At 48.1% G+C, this 15,028-nt stretch overlaps 1 protein-coding gene across 1 annotated transcript; it reads left to right on the forward strand.

Annotated features, from left to right (window-relative positions):
• Nucleotides 1-2,485: 2,485 nt before the first annotated feature.
• On the forward strand, nucleotides 2,486-14,287 carry klhl29 (kelch like family member 29; the record flags this gene model as incomplete). The annotated part of the gene is made up of 4 exons (XM_079754232.1): nucleotides 2,486-2,526; nucleotides 3,192-3,385; nucleotides 10,961-11,105; nucleotides 14,104-14,287. 4 exons carry the CDS (start codon nucleotides 2,486-2,488, stop codon nucleotides 14,285-14,287), a joined length of 564 nt encoding a protein of 187 aa, XP_079610358.1.
• Between the last annotated feature and the right edge of the window lie 741 nt (nucleotides 14,288-15,028).

Below are 15,028 nucleotides of genomic sequence, written 5' to 3' on the forward strand. Positions count from 1 at the left end.
CCAGCTGTTGTCAAGGACCTGACCCAGATTGCGAAAAAACGACAAAAAAAATAGAACAGTATCGCTCCTCTCACTCTCTTCCCCTCCTCTCTCTCTCTCTTCCCTCTTCATCTGCCGTAAAACCTATCCCCCCTCGAGGCGTGTTTGAATCCCGGCCTGTCTGCCTGGGGTTAAGCCTGCGTCTGGAGTCAGACACTGAAGCGATGCTGCCCTGCGAGGCTGGAACAGCGGATGAAGCGTTACATACAGAAGAAATCAAAAGAAATATTAACGACACACAAAAAAGCAAACTGCATGTAAACGTGAAATAATCAGGCTGGATAGTGTGGCTCCGGGCCAAACGGTTCCAGGTTTGATTCCCCTTGTCCGTAGCCTAGAGTCGGAAGGAGTTTGACGATTCGCTCACGATTCGATTCTCAGGCGAATATTTTTATATAACATTAATTAAGGAAATAACTTTTCGTTGCGGAGGCATAAAATATGCAATAACAGTCGAAAAGAAGCAATGTTATCATCGTGACAGTTAAGCTATCGCAACGATTCGTGTCACAATGCCTTACACGCCTAGCCTCAATCCAGCTGCCTCCATGCCAGAACGACCTGTATCTGAACTCACTCGGTTGCTTTGGATAAAGTATCTGTTGAATAACTTATAACAACTTTACTTAACTTATAAATACTCTATCGGTGCTGATGACACGACCAAGAAACAAGTAGTGCGAATGAAAGTTAGACAACCTTTCTGGGGTCTAACTTGTGTTCTAGCCTGTGTTTTTAGAACTCAACTACGAGTCTTAAACAGAGAGGGTTCCCTGGGTTCTGATTGGCTGGGCCTCCACAAGGGCTGGGCTTCACCTGGAATGAGTGACGGGATTGGAGGGCTTTGATCGGCAGCCCGTGGACGCTGGGATTACAGCGCTGACACGCTCGCTAATGGAAACCACGGCGCTACACATACGCACATACTCATACACACACACACATACTCATACACACACACACACACACACACACACACAAACACACAGAGACCCACATTAACGCATGCCGGTTCACAACATGCCCTGGTGCGTATTGATGCTTGGGTAAGGGTCGGAAAAAATAATGACAAAATCCCCCAAAATGTGAATACACACACATTGCAAAGCACCCGTTTGACAAGGGATCATTTGGTTCAAGCACGTGGGTATGTCAGAGCTTATGTCTTCAAGATTGCCTCCATGTTTGTTGTTTTGGTTCAGTTTGATATTTGACGTGTGAACACTTTTACGACACAGCCACACTTCAAGCGTGTGGACCCGCGGATGTGTCAGTGCTCCCGACGCCGGGATTGGTCTCCGTTTGTTGGTTTGTTGCGTCAGTTTTCGGACAACTGGGCACTTGCAGACACAGGGTCCGTTTCGAGTGGGTGGCCGCCACACAGCGTTGTGTCGCTTGGCCGCGGATTGGTCGATTTTTAAAGCTGCAGTTGTTGCAGACTCGCAATGCCAATTCAAGGCTTTAGTGGACGAGGTCCAAGCCTTGAGCTCTGACACGCAGCTACAACACTGGAGACTAATACATTGTAGGCGCCCGGCATGTGTGGCTTTGTGTAATTGCTTTACATTGCTGTCAATGTGCGTGTGTCGGTTGGCCATTTTCCTTTCCCTTCCTGCCTTCCGTTCGGCATAAAACATTCTCCTAATCATATCTGTCACCCCTAATACCAAGAAATGAACTAGCAACTGTAAGAGGGGAGAAACATATAGCATATAACATATATGGCTGTCAGTGTGTGCAACAGGGTGTTAAATGGATGCATTTAAGTCATAATGTTATATTAGAACCTGGTTATAGTGTCGCTATATCACAAGTATTCCGACATTTTCCGTCGAAGGGAAAGTGACTGACCTCCATTTGGTCTTCAATTCGATGAGCCACTTCACTTCATTTCTTTGATTTGTAAAGTTATCTCAATGGGACTGTAGCTCAGACTTCCAACTCGGCTGTGAACATTATGCAACGATCAATGCCCTCGTATTCTGTAGACTATATACTAGGCATGTTCAATTTGCTAATTATTTTCTAGAACATCAACAATCAGAATCAATTCCCCCACGAAAATGCTGTTTCTGAGCCAGAACTAGAGACAGATATATTTTGTCGAAGATATGTTTTTATTCACTTTGTCCCACCTCCACAACCTGCCCATGACCTTGCAAGCTCTGTGTTGTCGCTATTGTCTATCTCCGCCATGGCACAAAAAGTCCAAGAGCTAAAACGATGTTGCCACATTGCAGAGGCAGAACGTGGACAATGAAATTCTACAATTCAACAAGGCGCGGACCGCAGACTGTGAGATATTGATTACATTGTACAAAGAACACAACTTGATGAAGGCCCCTGCATCACTTATCACTCAACAGAACATACCCGATGGTTTCGGTTGCTCGTCCAATCAGAACACGCTGCCTCTGTGTAACTTGTCAACAGACGGGGGTTTAGAATGGACCGGTTCCGTCTGGAACACGAGAGGACGCACGGATGGTAAAAACAAACAGCCAAAGACGAGGTTAAGCTAGCTGTCCTTGAAGATGTGGGGACCGACGACGCAAAACATCGGGAGTGTAAGCTCTCGTCGCGGACGTTTAGAAAAGCCTTTCGGAGTTAGAACAATCAGCTGGGACGGTCGATGAGTCCGCAGGCCGCGGCGTTGTGATTGCATGTGGGAAGGGGCTCTTTGATGGCGTGTTTAGAGACAGGTAGCAGACACGCACCAACATCTCAGGTATCCATTGATTTTTAAGTTGAATGAAGCAACGCACTCGACGAACCCCACTATGTAAACCCGCCCGCACACACACACACACACACACACACACACACACACACACACACACACACACACACACACCCACACACACACACACACACACACTGACGCACTCAGACTCTTTCAAGCCGTCACATTGTATGATGTGCAACCTTCATGTTTATCTTTCTCTCTCTCTCTCTCTCTCTCTGTCTCTCCATCACAAACACACACACGCACACACACACACGCACACACACACACACCCACACACACACACACACATACCCACACACACACACACACGCACACGCACACGCACGCACACAAACACGTGCACACAGCAAATGTCTTCATGCTTGTTTTTTCTCCTTTGTTTGGCCCCTCCCCCTTCCTCCAGGTACGACACCATCACCAACCAATGGGAGACGGTGTCCCAGCTGCCCAAGCCCGTGCACTCGGCGGCGGCGACAGTGTGCGGCGGGAAGGTGTACGTGTTCGGGGGCGTGAACGAGGCCGGGCGGCCTGCGGGCGTGCTGCAGTCCTACGTGCCGCACAGCAACACCTGGAGCTTCATCGAGTCGCCCATGATAGGTGGGTTGAGGTCACTTGACCCGCGGCGGGAGGCCCATGGTCGTGTGTGTTGGGAGTCTGTTGGTGTTTGTGGTCCGCCATGTTTTTTAACACTGCTTTGTTTGTTTGCGATGTTTAGGACTGTGTGCTTTTACTCTGTTTCTTTTAATGCATTCTCTCTGCCTCTCTCTTTATTTTCTCTCTCTCTCTCTCTCTCTCTCTCTCTCTCTCTCTCTCTCTCTCTCTCTCTCTCTCTGTCAAACACATACCTGCATATCTAAAAAAACACACATGCACGCACTACACACACTCACACACACACACGCACGCACGCACGCACGCATGCACGCACGCACACACACACACACGCACCCTCAAATGTCATTGTGCACACACTTTAAGTGTACTCTCTAAGTGAAATGTGTTGATGTTGCAGGCAATAGAATATGAGTCAAGACTAAAGATTTGACAGTTGACAACGTCAACAACGAAACAAAAGACCGAAAATGTCAGTAGCATTCAAAACTGTCTAAACCCCATCAAGTTTTTAGAGCCATACTAAGTGGGTAGGTGGAAACACGGTAACACAAAGATAACGATGTAATTACCTGTAATTACGTCCATTTCAAAGTTTTTACTTAGAGTGGGCAATGAAATGCTTTTCATGTTGTGTTCATACTTTCTTTGTTTTTTTCAAATGATTTGCCTTAATGAGATAATATAGCCCTACTATAATTAAACCTTTGAATGCAAATGTATGTTCTGACCTAATATCAACAAAGCACACAGTTTAAGCTCATTTCCTCTGAAGTCTCCGCAACGCATTTCTGAAAAATATCCCTCTGCAGTGTAAACAGGCTGTGGCTGCTACCTCACCGCTCCTGGCTAGAAACATCCACTCATGTGGACCAAGAACAAGAAAATCACTTTACCTCATCCCTAATAGGGAACCATAACCTCAAGACCAAATTAGGGAATCAAAAATCGAACCCTAAAACCTAACCCTAATAGGATACCCTAACCGTAAGAACCAAACCAGAGAACCAAAAGACAAACACTTAACAAAGCATTCATGCAAAACCTTACCCTAAAACCAAACCCTGAATACAACGCTAAAATTTAAACCAAATCCTAACCCTTAAACCAAACCCTGAATATAACGCTTAAATTTAAACCAAATCCTAACCCTAAAACCAAACCCTGAACCTAATGCTAACAATAAAACCAAATCCTTACCTAAAACCGAACCCTGAACCTAATGCTAACATGAAAACGGAATCCTGACCATAACACCAAATTAAATTATTCATATATAGGCTTGGGCTATAAAGCCAAAAAGATATTTAGATGAAAAAGTTGCAAGGATGGAAAAATGTAGAAATAAGTGGCAGATGAAAAACTTTGGATAGAATGAGAAATCATGAAAAAATAGTGAGAGAAAAATAACATTTCTAAAGGACGCCTATAGGCAGGGTGCGATTTGTGAAAAAACCAGAGGGGGGGATAATTTTGAGAAACATTTTAAAATGTTTCAAAATGAAGACGGACCCTGTGTATTTTGGTTGTTAATTATTACGATGAAATGGTGAAAATACTTTGGGTGGGGGGGATAATTTTTATCCCCACCGAGGATAAAAATAATTCAGCAGAGGGTAGGACGTGTAAACCAGAGGGGGGGATAATCCCCACCATCCCCACCGGCAAATCGCACCCTGCCTATAGGTATACTGCGGACGTTGGGGTTTCAAACCCAGTGCAGTTAGCCGAGTTGGAAGTCAAACACCCTCATCACTGAACTAAAAGTTCTGAAAGCTATTAGTGTAACCTGGCCCTGGAGACACGGCTTTGCTTTGAATCGATTATTAGGCACAGAGTGTTCCTAATAACCCAGCAGGTACATATTGTGCTCTCTCGCTTTCCTCTTAAAAAAACATTGTGGTTTATGTCCTTTGCCTCCGGCATTATTGTATCCAGATATGTGTGTTCATAACTGCCTTTAATGCAATACCCAGTGTTCCTATTGAATGTCAGAGTTATTGCAAGTAACGAAAATGCGAGATGGAGAGAGTGGAGAGAGAGAGAGAGAGGTGGAGATGGAGAGAGAGGGTTGGAGAGGATGAGAGAGATGATGAGAGAGAGGTAGAGAGAGAGATAGAGAGAGAGAAAGAGAGAGAGAGAGAGGGAGAGGTGGAGATGGAGAGAGAGAGGTGGAGAGGATGAGAGAGAGAGGTGGAGAGGATGAGAAGTGGTGAGAGAGATAGAAGTGGCGATCCAGTGAGAAAAGAGAGTTGCAGAGAGATAAAGAGAGACTGAGAGAAAGAGAGAGAGGGCAAGAAAAATGGAAACAGTAGTGGAGATCAAGAGAGACAAAGAGAGTTGAAGAGAGATAAAGAGAGAGTGAGAAAAGAGGGAGAAGATTACAGCAATGTAGAATAAAAAGAAACGGAGACCATAGGAATTGAGAGGACAGCCCTTTAAAGTACAAACAGATGAAAAGAGGCAACATCGAAGACATAAGCAGCACCAAGTGAACCTCGTATGGCTCACATCTACCTTAAAATAATTCATGCGTTTTAATGGGCTGAGAAAGAGAGAGGGGGAGAGGGAGCAAGGAGAAGCTATGTGATTACAATGCCCGCTACATCTTGCTTTGTTCTCCTTGTCCTTGTCTTCGGTCGTTATGGTAATGCTGCTGTTGTGTTGTTTCCTAATGCCAATCAAGCATTGTGAATGTAATACACACACACACATCTCGAGGCACAAACACACAGTGAACATGCCAGCGACCGACGCAGTGAGAATGGGCGAGGGAGGGCGAGTGAGTATGAGGTGAGAAAGTGAGAGTGTGTCCGCATGTGAGGGATAAAGAGTGTGTATGCATGAGCGTGCGGGACAGGGCGAGTGTGTGAGACGTAGAAAGTTTGTGTGTGTGTGCGTGGGTGCGTGCGGGCGTGCGCGAGCGAGAGAATGTGTGTGTGAGTGAGAGAGTGTGGGTGCGAGAGCAAGAGTGGTCGTAAGGGTGTACGAGTGTAAGGGAGAACGAGAGAAAGAGAGAGAGCAATGTGTGTGTGAGAGAGCGAGATAGGCAGACAGTCATCTGTCAGTGTGTAGATGACTGGGTGTCTGATAGACAGGGAGCCAGGAGATAATAGAAGGGTTTAGGGCTTCCTGTGAAATTGGGCCGCCAATGATTTTTAGTGCTCCGGCGGGGAGCGATTCTCTATCAGCCCAATGCCTCTCTCTACCGCCCCCCCCCCCCCCCCCCCGCACTAATCTCCCTCTTCATCTCTGTCTCTCTCTCTCTCTCTTTTTCTGTGTCTCACTGTCTCGCTCTCTCGCTCGCTCTCTCTCTCTCTCTCTCTCTGTGTGTCTCTCTCTCTCTCTCTGTGTCTCTCTCTCTCTGTCTCTCTCTCTCTCTCCCCCTCTCTGTCTCTCTCTTTCACCCTCTCTCCATCTCTCCCTTTCTCTTTTTTCTCACTATATTCCCCCATCTCCCCTCGTTCTCACAATCTGTCTCTTTTTCAGTCGCATGGCACTGGCTTATCGACTGACTCAAACACAGATGTGTGTGTGTGTGTGTGTGTGTGTGTGTGTGCACGTGCCTGCACATGCGTGCGTTCGTGCGTTTGTGTGTGTGTGTGTGTGTGTGTGTGTGTGTGGACGGCTGCGTCCCGTGTGCATTGGGAGCTTTTGGCCCCGCATGAACCATCTCCCACATGGACCGCAAATGGGTTTCTCACACACTTATCGGCTCTCCCCTCTCTCCCCCAGCATCTCTTTCCCAGAGTCGGAGAGAGAGAATGTATGTAGCATCACGTTCCACCAAAAAACAGTGCTTCCGCCCAGCGCACAGACAGCAGAGGGTTGCTACGCCCCTCTATACCTGTGCCACTTGAATCCACCGATCGGCGCGTGGATACGTATGGGAGACACCCCAACTCCATGAAGTCCATGATCACATGACACGTGGACTGAATTCCCTGTTCGTTGTAGCGTACGCACGCGCGCACACACTTACACACACAGGCAGCCACGTACACAAGGGCCCACGCATGCGGCACATGCATACGCGCACACCAACATGAGCATAAGCGCTCCGTCGCGCGCGCACACACTCACACACATGTGCATAACACATATACGCGCACACACCCGCGGGCACATGCACATACACACACGCGCACGTTACACACACACACAAACACAGTCAAACCTGGACCCGCACGCACACACTCACATTAGAACCGTTGGCTCCGGGGAGCGACAGCAGATGAGCTGGACCTTATATTGATCTATCGGAAAGATTGAGCGAAGAACAATTACCTCCCCCAACGGCGTCGCGGGCCGAGAGCGGCCGAGCTGGGTCATTACCGATAGAGCGAGCGAGAGCGGAGAGAGAGAGAGAGCGAGAGAGAGAGAGAGAGAGAGGGAGCGAGAGAGCGAGAGAGAGAGATGGGCGTGCGAGACAGTGTTTCCATAGCTACCTAATTGGACATGTCCCCATCTTCCCCGCCGGCTTCTTTTGGGTTTTTCTCTTTCGATTTTTACCACCACCCCCCACCCTCATCATCATCACCCTGAATAAAAGTACACCCCGTGCCGCTCTTTATTGGCCTGACATGGCACAGAGAGCGTTTTTTTCCCGTTCACAGGACGCGCGCCTGAGATGAAGGAGCGCGCCGGTGAGGACGGACGGAGATTAATGAAATAAATAAAGCGCCGGCCCCGCTGCAATTCCCTCCTAGATGTTGTTTTATCTCAGCCCGCGGCGCTGGCACCTTGGCGCCGTTCTCCTCCTTCTCTCCCCCCCCCCCCCCCCCCCCCCCTCCATTCCCTTCCTCTCCCCCCTCTTTCTTTTTCTCCCTCCTCTCCATTCGCTCGGTCTCCCCTCGCCTCCCCTCCCACTCGCTCTCTTATGATCTCCCCCGTCGTTCGCCGTCTCCCCTCTCTTCGCTCTCACCCTCCCCTCTCTTCTCTTCTTCCTCCCAGCTCCAGTCTCGTGTCATTTTCTTTTTTCCTCTCTTTCTCTTATATTTCTCCTCTGTGCCCACTCTCTCTCGCCCCCCTTTTTTTCCATCGTTCCCTTTGCGTTATCCGTCTCCATTTTGTTTGTTTTCCCCTTGTCTTATCTCCTTCCGTTTTTCCCTCAACCTCTTGTCTCTCTATCTCTTTTTCTCTCTCTCTCTCTCTCTTTCTCTCTCTCTATCTCTCTCTCTCCCTCTCTCTCTCTCTCTCTCTCTGTCTCTCTCTCTCTCTCTCTCTGCTGAAGCCCTCAGTAAATTCTGGTGGCTTTGCTCTTCCGCCCGCTGAGAAAGGGAGAGAGAGAGAGAGAATGTTGATGCCAGATTGTGACGGAGACGGGTTGTCGTGTCATGCCCCCCTCCCTGCGGTCTATCAGCGCACACATCTCGGTGGCCGTCTGGTCTTCCGTGAGCTCTTCATCCATGGACCCATGTGCATATAATCTGCCTGTTTGTTTGTGCTCCGTGATAGCAGAGCCTTTTTCAGGTTATTTGCCTGGATGTGCAGTACACTTAAGTGTGTGCTGTGTCGTGTACTGACGTCACCGTAGTGTGTAGCGCATTTTGTATGGATGTGTAGTGTGTGTGTGTGGGTGTGTGTGTGTGTGTGTGTGTGTGTGTGTGTGTGTGTCTGGGAACTGAATTGGACGTCTTCCTTCCGAGGGGGATGTGGGAATATGGTAGCAGGCAATGTTGGAATGGGGCCAGATGGAGGCTCATCCTCTCACCATGTTTGCACAACGTCAACAATCCTAAAAGAAGTGTGTGTATGTGTGTGTGTGTCTGTGTGTGTTTATACATGGGCATGCCCAGTGCGTGTGTGTGTGTGTGGGTGCTGGACACGCTGTGCACGCCCGTGTATAAACAGGTTCTGGAGTTTGCCGAGGTTAAGGGGCTGTTTTACACCATGGTAGCTGTGCTGTGCACATGTGGGCGTGCATGTGTCTTTGACACATTTTTCTTAGCTTTTTTAAAAATTGGAGCTGGAACATGGTCCAGTAATGGTGGTGGAGGTGAGAGTGGTGGTGGTGGTGGTGGTGGTGGTGGTGGTGATTGTGGTGGTGATTGTGGTGGTGATGGCAGTTATCAAACACTTCAGAGTGTTACCTGCTCCAGGATACAGACTGAGGAGGAGGTTGTGGAGGAGGAGGGGTTCGGGGCAGAGGTGAGAATTATCATGGATGAGGAGGAGGAGGAGGAGGGCGTATGACAGGAGGAGGTCTGACAGGGTACTGTTAGAGGGGGCCAAGAGGTTGCTGCTAGGCTCCTCCTCCTCCTCCTTCTCTCATGTTCAGCTCGGAGAAGGATGAAGAGGATGATGAAGATGACGAAGAAGCCGACGATGAAGACGATGGTGCAGAAGATGAGGAAGGCGGTGTTGAAGAAGTTAAAGACGCCGATGAAGACAGTGACCAAGACGATGATGAAGACGATGGTATAAGCGAAGGATGAAGATGATGGTGAAGAAAATGAAGATGATGATGCTGAAGACGATGATGAAGACGATGTTGAAGACAACGATGAAGACGATGGTAACGAAGATGATGGTGAAGTCCGTGACGACAATTCAGATGACGACGGTAAGGACGATGATGAAGGCAAAAAATTAAGACGATGAAGGAAGATTACGAGGAAGATGTCGCCTCCACCCGCGCTTTACGTTCTCTGATTGCGCGTCGCCGTTCTTCGCACCCGGCCTGTGAAAACCACGCCGGTTCCGCTGAATCGTCCGTTCTTACTTTACCGCCGTTCCCTACCAACGTCCAGCACGCCTCCGACAGAGATGCGTCTTTGTCCTCCCCCCCACCCGCCTCGAGTCCTACGTACCTGCCCCGTATCTGATGGAGCTGTGTTGCGTGCACCCGTTCCCCATTGTGTTCAGCCCACCCCCCAGCCCACTCCCCATTAATCAGATTTCTAAATAATGGAGGCAGAGTTAACTGGGGGGGGGGGGGGGGGGCCCAGCTAGACTACATCCCAGCTGGTAGCATATGCTGGGGGTGGAGGAGGAGGAGGAGGGTGGTGTGTGTGTGTGTGTGTGTGTGTGGGGGGGGGGGGTGTTTGCGATGATAAAGCTATGCTGATTTAACTATTTTGTCCTTGTGTTATTTATTTATTTCGGCATTGTGCCGTTTACTGTAAGAGCGAGCCCGCTCTCTCCGCGGCTCATTGTTAACCTGCGAGGGCCCGATAAGCGGGGCGTCGCCCGGCAAGCGGGCGGGCGGTTGTGGACGCGGCCGAGGGGAGCGGCGGCTCTGAAATGAAATACAAAATGATGGCATTATGTTGAACAGCGAAGCTCGGGAGAGAGTGGGAAATGACAGCCCTACAATGGCTTTGTGTTTCTTCTTTTTGTGTGTTGGAAAATTGCTTATCCGTCCCTTTCTCGCCCCCCCCTTTCTTTCTCTCAATCTCTCTCTCTCTCTCCTTCTCTCTCTCTCTCTCTCTCTCTCTCTCTCTCTCCTTCTCTCTCTCTCTCTCTCTCTCTCTCGCTCTCCTTCTCTCTCTCTCTGCCTCTCTCTCTGTCTCCCTCTCCCACTCAATCACTCTCGTTCTTTTTTTTGGGCTCATTTAGATAACAAATTTGCGCCGGCCGTGAGTCTCAACGGTCTGATCTTCATCCTGGGCGGGGCCTATGCCCGGGCCACCACCATCTACGACCCGGACAAAGGCAACATCAAGGCCGGGCCCAACATGAACCACTCCCGGCAGTTCTGCAGGTAACCACCGGCACGCCTCCCTTCCCCAGCCACAATATATATATATAAATATGTATATATATATATATATATATATATATATAGACGTATACAGATAAATATGTTTACATTTTTCTATATATTTAGAAATGTCGATATATATATATAAAAAATTATGTATAGATAATGTGTGTATATATATATATATATGTATATATATATATATATATATATGTAAATATATGTTTATATATTTTGTTTTTTGTGACAGAAAATCACATACACACACACACACACACACACACACACACTCAAACACACACACTGGAGTACACACCTATAATCACTGGACTCCCAGGGAGTCTGATAATACCAGAGTATTTTAGTAATCCAGGCAATTATTATAATAGTGGTTCGACGCACACATACACACGTATGGCAGCTGGACAGGGTTAGCACGCAGCAGGTGAGCTGGGCACTGGGAGCTACCGCCCACTGCAGTGGTGCGGGAGAGCCAGGGAGGTGTGCTGTTAGCTGGGTAATGAATCCAACGTGATGGGGCTCCGGCTAGCCTCGCGGCTAGCCCTACCCCCTCCTCCCCCGTCCACAGCACACGCGTTTGGCAGGCAACGTTAGACAGGGACGCTAGATCTCATGTACAGAATGCGTCGCATAAATCATGTTGTCAGGGTTATTGTTATTGATGGCGCACACACACACACACACGGCGGGTGGTCGCGCCACTACATTTAGCTGCGTCTGACAAACACGCATCAACATTTGAAAGGGAGGGAGCGAGGGAGGCAGCGACAGACTGTGTTTGTGGAGGCGTGTGTATACACACAGAGAGAGAGAGGGAGAGAGAGAGAGAGAGAGAGAGAGGGAGAGAGAGGGGGAGAGAAAGAGAGAGAGAGAGAGAGAGAGGGAGAGGGGGAGAGAGGGAGAGAGAGAGAGAGAGAGAGGGAGAGAGAGAGAGAGAGATTTTTTGGGGGATTTAAAAACCAAGTCTTTTGAAAGGGAGAATCACCCATCTAAAGCGTAGTGTCGGAGTATGACAGTACACCATGTACTGATGGAAAGAAATGTCTACACCCAGCAATGCAACACCTGGTTTATTAATGAGAACCTTTCAGTACCGGTCATTCATCAGAGGGGATTTAGAAAAACATTCTTGTTTTACACATCTGCGTTGGGATTACCCTGAGCGTACAACATGTAAAATCAACAGATTTCATCAACACGGACAAGCATATCCAGTATTCATTGAAGAGAGAGAGAGAGAGAGAGAGAGAGAGAGAGAGAGAGAGAGAGAGAGAGAGAGAGAGAGAGAGAGAGAGAGAGAGAGAGAGAGAGAGCGAGATAGAGATGCAGAGAGGGAGAGAGAGAGGGCGACAGACATAGAGATGCAGAGAGGGAGAGAGAGAGGGCGACAGACATATAGAGATGCAGAGAGGGAGAGAGAGAGGGCGACAGACATAGAGATGCAGACAGGGAGAGAGAGGGCGACAGACATATAGAGATGCAGAGAGGGAGCGAGAGGGCGACAGACATATAGAGATGCAGGAGAGAGAGAGGGCGACAGACATATAGAGATGCAGGGAGAGAGAGAGAGGTGGGGAACTAGAGAGAGACACACACATGCGTACAGACTGAGACTGCAGGCAACAGCCTCCTCTGTGTGTGTTTATCTGTCGTAGCAGTCACAGTCACAGTCATTCCTGCTGCATATATTTCTGTGTCCTGTCCTTCTGGATCAGCGGTGGCTTTTCTCTTTGAGTAGATTTAAGCTTTATGTAATAATCTTGCGGGTCCCATCACCGCTGTGTGGTTGGACTGCCTGCTGTTTAATTTGTTTGTGTGCATGTGTGTGTGTGTGTGTGTCCGTGTGTGTGTGTCCGTGTGTGTTTTGAATTTGTGCATACCTTATGTAAATAGAAATCATGCCAAAATCCCAATAGGGTCTGTAAGCTCTAATCAGCTTACAGCCAAAGTTTTAATCCCTCTGCACACCAACTCCTGTTTCTGTTTCTCATATCAAATGAGCATATTTGTACACATATTTGTTTTTTTGGAGTTTGTTTCTCGTTACTTCATTTTTGCCCTCCAGGAAATCCAGAAAATGTCAATTTATTAGTTTTTCTTCTCCATCTTCTCAGGATAAGTTGAAGTAACATAAACACACACACACAGATACACACAGGAACACAGTCATGTGTTGAGTCATGCACTCACACACTGGTGCGCTTCAATTGTCTCAGAGTACCACATTAGTCGAGAAATGATTTTCTTTCAGACACCAGCCTAGTCTTCTATATACTAATTAGCTCATCATTAGGACGTCGCGCGTTTGATTGACGAGATGGTTCCGCTTCAAGGTCCTCTGTTGCCATGGCATCTGTTTAAAAATAGCCATTGTTATTTTTTGATTTGATGGATTTTATCATCATGGCAAAATATCGCTCACATGTGCAAGAGTTGAGAGAGAGGGAATCGGTGGTGGATTAGGTGTAATTTGCACAAACACGCACACACACACACACATACACACAAACACAAACTCACTAGCTCTTTGGTTGCCTTGAAAAGCACTCATGTATGCTACGAATTATTCCTGAGGTTACATTTACAGGTAGCACCGACGTTAAATTGAAGGTTTTCTTAGACTGGTCTGTTTTTGTTTTGATACTGCAGTAGCAGAGTTTGACCTCTGAGTTCAAATCCTAATTTCTGCATCCTTGGTCAGGAAGCATTTACAGATTTATTGTATGAGATAGAGCCTCTCCCAGTTAGTAAGTGGGAGACTTTCGGAACATACAAATAGATATTTTTCTCTTCATTTGTAGATTATATCAGTTATAGGATGTGCTTTTATTGATTACATTATCGAAATCACTATCAGTCAACATTGCCTCCAGGTATATCCAGGTTATTTTAAACTAGTCCAGTAGCTTAAAAGCAAACAGCGGCCTAAATAGTTATATGTGTGTGTGTGTGTGTGTGTGTGTTTGTATCTCCTTAGTGCCGTGATCCTGGACGGGAAGATCTACGCCACTGGGGGCGTGGTCAGCAGCGAGGGGCCGGCCCTCGGCAACATGGAGACCTTTGACCCCGGCACCAACAGCTGGACGCTCCTGCAGTCGCTGCCTTGCCCGCTGTTCAGACACGGCTGCGTGGTCATCAAGAAGTACATCCAGAGCGGTTGATTGGTCGACGAAAACCATGAGGGGGGGGGGGCACTTCAAGGATATGGGATATGTGACTGCAGCTTCCAGGGTGGGTGAATGGTGGGGGGGGGGGGCTTTGGAAGGGAGGATAGCAGCTCAGTAACTTTGGGATTCAATGCCCACCTTCGTCCGTCCATCCGTCCCTCCCCAGCCCTGTACAGAATGTACTCACAGTTGACCTTTCACGTCACGTTGTGAGACAACGGTGCCTAACCTCCAGTACTGTAGTCTTCTCTACTCGCCCGACCTGCACGGTGACTCTCTCTCTCTCTCACTCTGTCTCAGTAGACGCCCCCCCCACCCCCCTCCAACTCTCTGTTGGCTCATTTTTTTGTAGTCTGCATCAGCCTTGCTCATTCCTGATTTCCCGTCCCCCCCCCCCCCCCCCCCCCCCCACAAAAATAAATAATACATGAGGAAAAAAAGCAGACGTTACCGAAGCCATCCCCGGGCTCTGATTGGCTCCCTGTATATTAAGTGGTGCGTCTTTGGTAGAGCAGGGGTTATGTTATGGCGTTTTGATGTTTCTCACTAGCGACATCTATAGGACAAGAGGAAGCAGGGCGCCCCAGACCTGGAACGGCGGAAACCCGTTCCCAGACGAGTGCCATGATGATCTACTTAAAGACTGCGCTTATCTCCGTGTTTAAGACTTTCTTTTGGAACCCTATTCCGTTGATGTTCTAAATTTAACATGGCAATAAGGTGAAAACATAAACT

Source organism: Pollachius pollachius, assembly GCF_949987615.1.
Source record: "Pollachius pollachius genome assembly, chromosome: 16".
In the NCBI taxonomy this organism is placed as follows: Eukaryota; Metazoa; Chordata; class Actinopteri; order Gadiformes; family Gadidae; genus Pollachius; species Pollachius pollachius.